Consider the following 11,022-nt stretch of genomic DNA (forward strand, 5'->3'; position numbering starts at 1 on the left):
GTTTTAGTAAGATATCTATGTAACAAAGTTCTTTATTAAAGGTATTTTGATGTAGTAATGATATTACTGCAGTTGACATATGTCTGAACGTAATATTTTACGACCTCGGATATCCTCATACCGTCCAGGAAATGCGGTAAACAGTATATTGGATGTGTTCCTTGGTGAGCTTTAATAGCTGGAAGAATACGTAGGAGTAAACTGACCGATTCTCTAACTACAGCACTTATCTAATAACGTGGTCCGGAGTGAAAATTGTCACAACGGGATTGGCAGAGGCTAACGCCCGCTCGGCACTGTCGGTTTCCTATTAGTGTTGGCAGGTTGAAGTGCGTATAGAGTACATTGTATTACAGTATAAAGTTTAATGATTACCAAGCATATTTAGCCATAAGTTTAAATTATGTCTGATGTGGCAGATGTAATTTAGGATACCACACTTATAACAGTTAGTAGCATTTAATTATAAAATGTTTGTAAAGTCTTCCCGATTCATCTATAGGCCTGAACTGTCAAAATCTTATAAGGCGTTCTTTAATAGTAGCGCAAAATGTGTAACAACTTACTGACCTACTAATCCATAATTTTAAAAAAAATCTTTTATTAAGAAATTGGTTAAATTATCTAATTTGTCGATTCCCTACTGCCAGAGGACAGAGAATTGGTCTGTAGATCAATCCGAGTGATTCGCCTTTTACCTAATTACGTGCTAAAAATAAAGATTTATTTTATTGGATCTGACTTGTTCGAATATTGCGGAACGTAAAGCCTTGAAATGGTCTCAGCTGACATTCATAGCAATATGATTGCTTCTGCTAGTTATCAGAGTAATTTTATTTTATTATCCTGATGACATGCATATTGCATTTGAACGTCAAAGATGATACACAGTCGGCGTATTTCAACCCAGGATTTGGTAGGATTGCTATCAAATACATCATTAATGCCATAAGGATGTTCGGCTTGTCAACAAGTAATTTGATATCGCGACAAAATTGTTGCTAAATTATAAAACTTATTGTACACCGATACATTGGTATGGAAGTCGTAAACTGAGTCGTGATTTATACAGAGGTATATATATCGTTCAATCTGGCGGAGAACTGGCAACAAAAATTTAAAAAAAAACGTACAAAAAAAAAGGATTTTAAATGTTTCATTAACAATTTGGTTCGAGGCATATCACAACTTGTATTCAATTTCTGATAAAGATTTATATTTTAATCAATTTTCAGGTATGATAAGTAGTAATGAACATGTATAGTTATGTTGAATCTTTATACGAAATCACTGAATTATGGCATAATAATTGCTAATTATCCTCCAATCTGACAGGAAACAGAAAAGTTATTATAACTTATATAGCGAATTGCTGATGATCTCCGTGGTTATATTAGGAGAGCTTAGCAGTACGTTTGAAACGTTAAATTCAGAAGATTACTTTATGAATGTACAATTGCAAGCAACCAGGAAGTTAAATATAGTAAAAGTATACACCTGTAAACGTCACAAACATTAATACGAAAGTGGAGGTTTGGGATACAGCGATCAATCTATTGGTGTATCTATATAGTATTGTTGATTTCTAGAAAGTGGAGAGTAATTCTATTCATTGTTCCAATGTGAACGGTTTGATGTCGCCAGTATCAGTTTTACAATCAATATAATCTTATAACATAGCTATGTGTTGCCCTAAAGTGTAACCAAACATATGTTACGTCATACATATGTGTCCTCCAAATGAATCCTCAGAGGAAATTCTTTAGACGCTTTTTTATTTCGTCTGTAATATTTTTTTTTTTTTAATTTAAGAAAAAAAGAGTACCATATCAAATATCAGTCAAAAGAACTTTTCTTTCTAAAATTGATAAGTTTTGGATGTACCCTTTCGAATGATAGAATGACAGTCAATTGATTCATGCTATATGTTTTGTATAACAAAATCATGCTGTTTTTAATATTTCCTTCCAGGTAATCAAAATGCTCATCGCCATCGTTGTGGTTTTCTGTTTTTGTTGGGGACCAAAACTTATCTATTCTGTGTTACTCCGACTGAACTTACCTATACTGTACTACCCCGAAGCCTTCACTACAAAAGTAAGTAGTTCATAAACAGTATGTTGCATGCACCCAGGCAGACAAATACACAATTAAATACAATTTTTATTTAACATCACAATGAAGATACTGTCAAAAGTATCGATGTAGTTTTGATGGATAACATGAACAGATTATGTTTTTCATATAAATTGAGAATTTTCCATTTATAAATAGCAACACTCTTCCTTCCCCCATTTATGGTAATTACATATCGCAGCTGTTTTTGATGTTCAAGGGCCTGTTCCCAATATCACAATTTTTGCGCAATATATTATCAACTGACAGGCAAAAAGGGTTTCGTATGGTGAAGGGTTATGAAAATTGTGACAGAAATTTTCCGACGTCATATTGATCTCATTGGAAATATTATATTTCTTTGTGTTGTATTAAGCTGGATGTGTACGTTAGTTTGGCTGTTGGTGTTGTTGTTTACCTTGTTCTTATCTAAGTACGTGACATTACTTACTTGCATTGAGAAAGATTTACATGGCTGTTGTCCTCGACGAAGCAAACAAAGCTGATTAGTCTTTTCTCATCTATTCTATTCCCCATGATGGAGTTTAAAGTGAACAGGGATGAGTGGGTAAATGAAAAAAAACATACTTTCGCTTTCCAATCTTCGGAACATCAATCAAATTTCTTACAGCAAATGCAATTAGTTCTTCTCTTTAAATTTAAAACTCACACAAATCGCATAACTTGAATTTTGAAATGTTTATTGCTAAGAGATATAACTTCTGACTGTTTCGTTTGCTACAGATCTTGTCAGATGTTATAAGATATTAACATGTTTTGATAAATGTTGACTGGTTTTCAGGAAAACAAAAAAAAAAAAAAAAAAAACGCACTCATCACGAATAAAGCATTACAGTAAATTGTAAATCAAATTGCTTTTCAGCATTCAATAAACCATATTGTCTCGTTTATCTCCTTCTGAGAAAGAGCAGCTTATACACTGAAATGCATTAAGATAAATTCATCATCTGGAATGACTGTTTTAGTGACAAGAAAAAAAATCGTAAATGTAAATTTATGAGAGTGTTACGAAATTCATTGTATTATGAGGCTAGTGCACCTGTCCATTTAGAGTCTGACTCTTTCGATCAGTTTTGATTTTCCTGAGTCGCTTCCTTGGTTTTGAAAATTAAGCCCTTTGGCATTAATAACGAGTCATAGAAAGACGAAAGGGCTGTATGACACTGTGTAAATGTTAGGTTCTGCTGTATCTAATATGATTCACTTGTGCGTCTTTTGTTTTATCCTTAATTATCGTAGGTATGTTCCGTTAACCAAAGGAATCATATATAATATATGAGTCTGTGATTAAATAATCGTTTTTGCTTTATTTTCAGATCATTTTGGATTGTCTCCCCTATGTACAGTCCTGCCTGAACCCTATTATATATGGTTTTATGTCTCGTAACTTCCGGCGGAGTATGATGGCCGCCTGCCGACGAAACTATTGTCTTTGTCGTTTCTTAAAGTGTTTCGCAATGAAGAAAGTAATTTTAACAGACTACGAGTTAGACTCGAAAGCAAGTAATGGGACATCTCAGACAAGACTCACTGTACACAACGCAGCCCTGGAGGATTACCATAGTAACGTACAAAGAGGAAATAACTGTGTCTCATAAAATGTATACATGGAAATAGAACACTTTTCATCATGATTCATTTGATGTTTTTATGACTCAAGAACCAAGACAATCATTTCAATAGTGAAATTTCGTGTTAACTCGTGAAGGTGAGCTGAAACCCATTCCATAGTAAATACATCATATTCATATAATTCGATTACTTTTCTACGTAATTAACAACACTTTGAAAGGATTGTCAAGCAAAATGTTGAAATTGTCACTTCTAATCCTGCCACATTTGCTTTGAAACTTTATTATCTTCTAAATGAATTTGCTTAATTCTGTAATTCTCTGAGACAATACTGCTGATATTTTTTGCCACTGATCTTATTACGATGGATTATAAACAATCTATGATATTTCAACCAATCAGGGATAAGGATCGCCTTAATGTATAGACAGAAACACTGATGTGTATGGTGATAATAATAGCTGATGTTGTTTAGAACTCTTGAAATTATTTGATGTGGCATGGACGGTCACATGTAGTTTTATGGCATTTAAGACAAATAAAGTATGCTTTGGTGTATGTTAATACCGAGGTCATTCTACGGAGAGTAATTATCAAAATGTGTGATAACGTATTTATTAAAGATACAGAATTCCATTATAAAATATGTGAAAGCACTGTGGAATCCCTCTCAGAACATCAAATACTGCTCTTAAATTTTACTCGTCTTAATTTAAGGAATATATTTCCCCATATTGATGTTATATTTTTGTATATTCTAAATTCATCAGTGTTTTTGCTTCTTTGGTGATTTTCCAAATAAAATACTATATGATTTTAAGTAAAAAACATCCCTTTGTGTATTTATACACATTAAGTATCATTTTTATATCGACGAGCAGATGTTTGTAAAATTTGGTGCAACAGAAGTGTTTTTAATTGATTTTTTTCGTAGTGTTCGTGCATTTCTTCACACTGAATGAAACAATATTTTTATAGGTCAATAAAAGCAGAGAAAATTTTCAAGACCAGAGTAGTCCATCAAAGCTATAATTCTGATATCACATCTTCAGAATACTGTAGTACAAAAATGTTTGTTTGAACGATTTCTTAATCATAAAAAAATTTGAAACAAGGAGAATTGTTCAGTAAACGTTCATGTGACTTAAATATCGAAATACTGAGGAGAGGGGGTAGCTACATGTACTGTTTGTTTTATCAAAAAAGTTCAAGCTTATTAATTATTTGCTTATTACAATAAATTAAAAGTCCACTTGACCAAACGTTTTAGTGTTCGCCGCATTTTAAATTTTCAATTTTTAGAGACAACAATACCAAGATCCTTTCTTAAGGAACCGTGATTTTGGAGATTTAGAGACGGCAGTATCATGACCGTTTCTGAAGGAACAGCTAGTTTTTTTATGTAACAGTACCATGAACCTTTCTGAAGGAATCGTTAGCTTTTAGATACGACAGTACCATGACAGTTTCTGAAGGAACAGTTAATATTTTGATGTAACAGTACCATTACATATTATGAGGTAGTCGTTAGCCGTTTCATACAATTGTACTTTGACATCTTCTTTAGGAATCGTTAGCTTTTGGAGATAATAGTACCATGGCCCTCGGTGAGGGAACCGTTAGCCGTTTACTATAAAAGTACTATGGCCCAAGTGCAACCTAAATAATTAATCAATATGAGGAACTGATGAAATACAAAAAAAATATAATCTTCTCCCATATTCCATGTCTGTCTGTTATTGAAACATATTTGGCAATCAATGGCTCCAAATCCTATACCAGATGACCAGACACATGCTTCCATTATGCTGCCACAAAAATGACAAATGCTGTTATAAGCCCCATGGTACATAAATGTAGGCATGTGGGAGAACTATTAAGATAAATGTATAAACCAGTACGCGAATACGGATATTGGTCATTGATGCAGGTGATGAATGATATCGGAATGGACGAGTTAATAATGTCTTGGACGGCAGGGGGAAACATATCGATGAGAGCTTACGGTTGCTGTCAATTCACATTGATCGGTCACGTGAGAGGTACAGGCAGATAATAAAACACGTTAGGTTGTACCTTAAATGAATTTCCTCCAGATCGTCATATGTATATACAATTATCTTACACAGCCGCCGTAGCAGAAAATCTTCAACATATCCCTCAACCATATAATCATATAGTCAATTAATAAGACGCTCCTTTTACCTTTTTAGTTTGATAGGGTATGCACTGGTATTGTATGCATCTCTTGGCAAACTGAAAGACATTATCACTCTCTAAAAAGTGTTGGAATTTTACATTATCAAAACAGTTGTCTTGCCTTTCCACACTTGTTTGTGATTAATCATAAGAATTTAGACATTTTCATGTCGACGTTTTAACAGAAGTATGAAAAACACAAACTCTAGCAAATTGCGAAATTTCATTTAGGGATCGATACAGTTCAAATAACTGATTAATAGTTTTCATCCACATCAAGGTTTCATTGATTTAATCAACCATGTTAGACATGTCTATATGTAAACAAATTAGGCGAAAACCTTATGTGAAACTGTCATGGGGCACATAGCCGATACTATAGACCCATACCATCTAATTCCAATCTCACTCGAGCACATAATACCTTATCTTCTTGAGGCTATAGATAATAGAACTCTTGTTAGTAATTTACAATCTTAATCGTGTTTTAAAGACCATGACAAGTGTTTTAATGTCACACTGGGAAATGCCTGCGTGATATCTAGATTTTAAGCAGTCCACAGAGAAAAACATTGTGCCTTCATTTGATGGCGTTTTCAAAATCGATATCTCCTCATACGTGGGTAAAACAAGCTTAAAGAAAAACATCGCGTTTCCATTTCTTTTTGACAGAAAACTGATTGATTTTGAATTAAAAGGTGTCATAGTATACAGTACAATCAGAAAGCTAATTGCTTGCTGGAAAGAAAAAAGGCAATATCATTGTCTGTCATTAACTAGCATACAGAGTAAGTGACAAGATGCTCCCGTTTGAGAATACGTACATCCATATACATATGTTTGTGAAAAGGTCACAAACAACAGACTGTGAGGTGAATATTTAAAGATGGCAAATTTAATTTAGGTCACGTCATATTGTTTTGTTTTTTGTTTTTTTTAAGTCAGTAATGTTTTTAGGAAAACTACATTTTGAACACAGAACCAAGATGACACGGAAACAATGGCAAAATATACACAGAGACAGATTAACAGAATACCCTGATAAAGAAGAGATCAAGGTAAGCGGCTGTTGTAGAAGACTGTCGTGTTCTGTTCTACAATTCTGGTAGGTATGGTCAAGGTCAGGGTCAATACAGTTATCTTATTTAAAGACAAGGTATCCTCAATACATATATAAGTGAAATTGAACCTGTCAATAAAAATAGTAAAACAAAGGTGTGGACATTAAGGCGTGTACATGCCGTGTAATTGCCTTTTTATGAAAAATTGCGGATTGTCCTCATAATGATACCACTTAGACGACAGCACATACTTCCTGAACTTTCTTAGTGCAGGAAAACATAAGGTATGAACCTTTTAACATTGAGCAATAAATTTGATAACTTTTCAATTAAGCGCCGTGTATAAAAACATAGTATCTTTAATAGATATGCCGCGTGTTTCAGATGCCATTAGGCATTGTAAAATAAATATGTATATGAAACTGTGCTACTAACGCACATCGTCCTGGAAGCACGTATTAACACGTAAACAACTTTTTTCAGATAACCACTTCTTAACTATATGTATGAAAATTGAATTTTTAATGCATATCTTTAATAAGAGCCTTATAGATTGATTGGGAAAAATTCTACTGCCAGATTGATATAATCGAAAATTAACGAAAAATACTTGACAGGACGTCATGCAAATGAAGTGCAGCTCTATTTAAAATGTCTTAAGCTTGATATCAATAAAGATATGATACACGTGTATAATATCCCTGCTCGGTGGAAAACACAATCAATTCATGGCAATAGAAATATCGCCCAAAGGATACAAATGTAATTTCTTGGAATGTTAATTCGGTTTTTTTAATCATTACTATTCATACGTATAAGATGTTTTGAATATACTTAATCTTTGAATCCATATGTCCGAAAATCCACAAGCCGGTAAAAATTGGCATAGTTTCATCTGTGTAGTTAATTTCTATGGAGTAGTATTCATGCATGAAATAAGTTCACTGAAATATCATTTTCCTCAAAAATAACATTTTTTAGTCCCATAAAATAAAAAATGATACTGATACCATCATCATTAACCGAAGTACAAGTATTGAAATTTGATAACCGTTGATTTATCAAAAAAGCAATTAACATGTATGGCATTACGGAAGTAAACTTTCAATAAATGAGCACTACTCTGCTACACACATCTTAATCAGGAGACATAGACCTCAATCTTTTATCATTATATTGGTCAACAAAGACATTTGTGTTAGAAATCTAATGTCAAATTCGTCTGGCTGTAATGACTACCAAGTGATTTAATGCTGATAAAATTTACGATACACAAGAACTGTTGAAGAAATTCATGAAAAGGTTAATATATATGTGTCTACGTTCGAGACACAAGAGAGCTTTAACATTCGACAATGTATAAAAAGTATTCTGTAGGTCTGTCAATCGCATTACACAGGAGACAATATAAGGACGGAAACCGACTGATGCTTTTGGTTAAGAAGATTGCACAAAAGACACATATACAATTTATGATAATAAAAACATTTGTGTTCTACATTGAAATTATTTGCTTTAGGTTTGATATTGTACCATTGAATTCATGTGTTACGATATGCGATGAAAGTAGGGTGGTTGAAGCTTAATCGACTACAAAACCGATAAGCCAATTAGCTAGGCGGATCGAGGTCATGTGACAAAAACAAAAATCGTACAAGGTGGGAAATTTGTAGATTGGTAATTGCAATCCCCCGTACTCAAGCCACGCGCTTTTTTTGGTAAAAGGCGACGTTCGGCGGATTTTCGTGTTCATTTGGTCGCCTTTTCGCGATTTCGTGTAGAAAATGGAAGGCGTAAACCCGCCATTCGAAACAACGCGATAAGGAGAAAAGGTGAAATGGCAGAAATGATTCACCATACATATCTCAACTAATAAGCTTATTGTTTCTTATTTGAAGAAAGTAGTTATTCCAGATATTAGAGTTAACAATAATTTCGATTTCAGTTTTGTATACGCATGCCATACCGGAAAGCGAAAGGGTGATGTTCGGCGGGTTTTCGCGTTAGAAACAACGCGAAAAGGCAAAAAGGCGATATTACATATATATGTGCATTCTTTCAACTTATTCCACTGAATTGATCATATTGATTTGCAGACTTTTTCAACTGTTTCAAGTAAATTTTTACTTGTGCATAAATCCTATTGACGATTGATCGATATTTATTAATCTGTTTGTATTTACAACTCTGCATTTGGTAAGTGTGATAAGTAGTATGACTCTGAGCCTGCCATATGTTTGTGCCGCAATATTCTTATAAGATTCCAGAATAAGATTTTTTAGGCGTCAGCTTTCAGATTCCATGTCGATAACCTTTAATCCTCCGTCCATAAAAAACCGGAAAATGTCCTATCACTCTAAGCTCTCATTAGTCATATGCTGGATGAATGGTTTATTTTCTGTTATATTCTCCACCTGTTCACTGGGTACTCGCTTGATATCATGATTATCCTTATACTATATTAATGGTAAGCACAGACCAATATATGCCAGCTTACAGCATAATCTCTAAGACGGTGAAATCAGGCTACCGCATGCCAAATAAAGCGAGCGGTATATCGTATGTAGAAATTCAATGGCTAAGAAACAACAGTGATCTTCTGGGTATGACTACAAACTTTCGACCTATAGATTACTTAAAAATATTTTTTTCATGCATGTTTTGTTGAACGTAGTGGACACAGCATCAGATACAAAAAAAATTATATTTAGTGTTGATAAACTTCATTGTATTTACCAACAATGGAAGATATTTAGTTAAAAGTTAGTGTCTGAACAAGCATGGACTACTATGCTGGAAACTGCTAAATTGTAGTACTGTCATAAGTACTTCGGTCTTTGACTTAAGAACTTAAAGAAACCATTGTGCTTTAAAATATTTTTTCGCCGAGTTCACCTTTTTGCGGTAGCAGTTGAATTTAATATGAGTAATGCCGGAAGTCGAAATGCAAAGCGAAACACAATAATTGTGTCGTCCATGAAGCAGAGGATGCTTACTCTTCCGGAACATCTGGCCTGTAAACTTTCTTGCACTTTCAAAGGGTCTCCGTGTAAGTCTTTTTTTATGGTCACCATAGTGATCTCATTGAGCAATATTCTCTGTTTCTTTGTGTGATATGAAACTGGACGTGTTGGGTGCTCGTTAGTTTGTCCGTTGCTTCCGGTATTGCATATTTTGTTCTCATTTGAGAACATGATATGATTTACTATGATTAGCCAAGGTTAACGTCGTCATGAGGATAAAGACGCTTGCTCTTCCGGAATACTTTGTTTTGTTATAATCTTGGAACTTTTTCATGAGTCTCCGTGTATCGGTAGATCTTTCTTTTGTTCACTTACTTAATGCATCTTTTTAGGTATTCGAAATTAAGGGGAAAGTTTGATCCAGCAGTAATTGATTCAATAAGTTGAACAGAAATGTATTTATGTATAAGTACTAATGATGAAAGAAATAAATGGAAAAGTTCATATGTATCTATATGTATAAGTTAAAAAATATAGAAATGAAGAATGATCAACTGTAACTGCGAATCCCGAACGTCTTTTTAAAATCGAATTACCTTAGCGGCAACAGGGGCAGGAAAGCAATCGGCTGGTAGGGACATTTTCTGCCTGACATTTCAGCAGTGATTCTGCTCAAACACTCCTTATTAAGATATAGAAGCAACATTAGCTTTATAATGCCCTTGGGAATGTGCGTCTGAAAAACGAAAACATTCTTCAGAGATCTTTATGATTACGTTCTAAATGACCCATATGCGAATCTACTTTGAAATAGTTTTTGTCATTTTCGAAAGACAAGGCTAATCTGATAGAGCCTAGAAGTGGCAATAACGTCTAAACTGCTTGCGGAAAGGTAATCCAGTTATATTCATTATCGGTCGCATCTAATAGAGGACAAAGTCAAACGACCTAAAAAGTTACGAGACAATAGAATGGTTTTATACTTAAAATCAAATTATGAATCTACCTTCGCAACCTACCATGCCAACATCTACACGCATGTGATGTCAAGAAATCGTAACATGATACATATGTGAACCTATGTGTATATA

The 11,022-nt window shown here is 33.9% G+C and overlaps 1 protein-coding gene across 1 annotated transcript in view; it reads left to right on the forward strand.

The window, feature by feature from the left end:
- The window catches only part of LOC132547306 (QRFP-like peptide receptor), a 49,132-nt gene extending 45,398 nt beyond the window's left edge, over positions 1 to 3,734 (forward strand). Inside the window, exons 5-6 of the mRNA XM_060211073.1 lie at positions 1,972 to 2,097; positions 3,453 to 3,734. Coding sequence (XP_060067056.1) covers positions 1,972 to 2,097; positions 3,453 to 3,734 — 408 coding nt within the window. The remainder of the gene's footprint in view (positions 1 to 1,971; positions 2,098 to 3,452) is intronic.
- The last annotated feature ends 7,288 nt before the right edge of the window (positions 3,735 to 11,022 follow it).

This window comes from Ylistrum balloti, unplaced genomic scaffold (assembly GCF_031769215.1).
Source record: "Ylistrum balloti isolate Yb309-2 unplaced genomic scaffold, AGI_CSIRO_Ybal_v1 Utg369946, whole genome shotgun sequence".
Taxonomy (NCBI): Eukaryota; Metazoa; Mollusca; class Bivalvia; order Pectinida; family Pectinidae; genus Ylistrum; species Ylistrum balloti.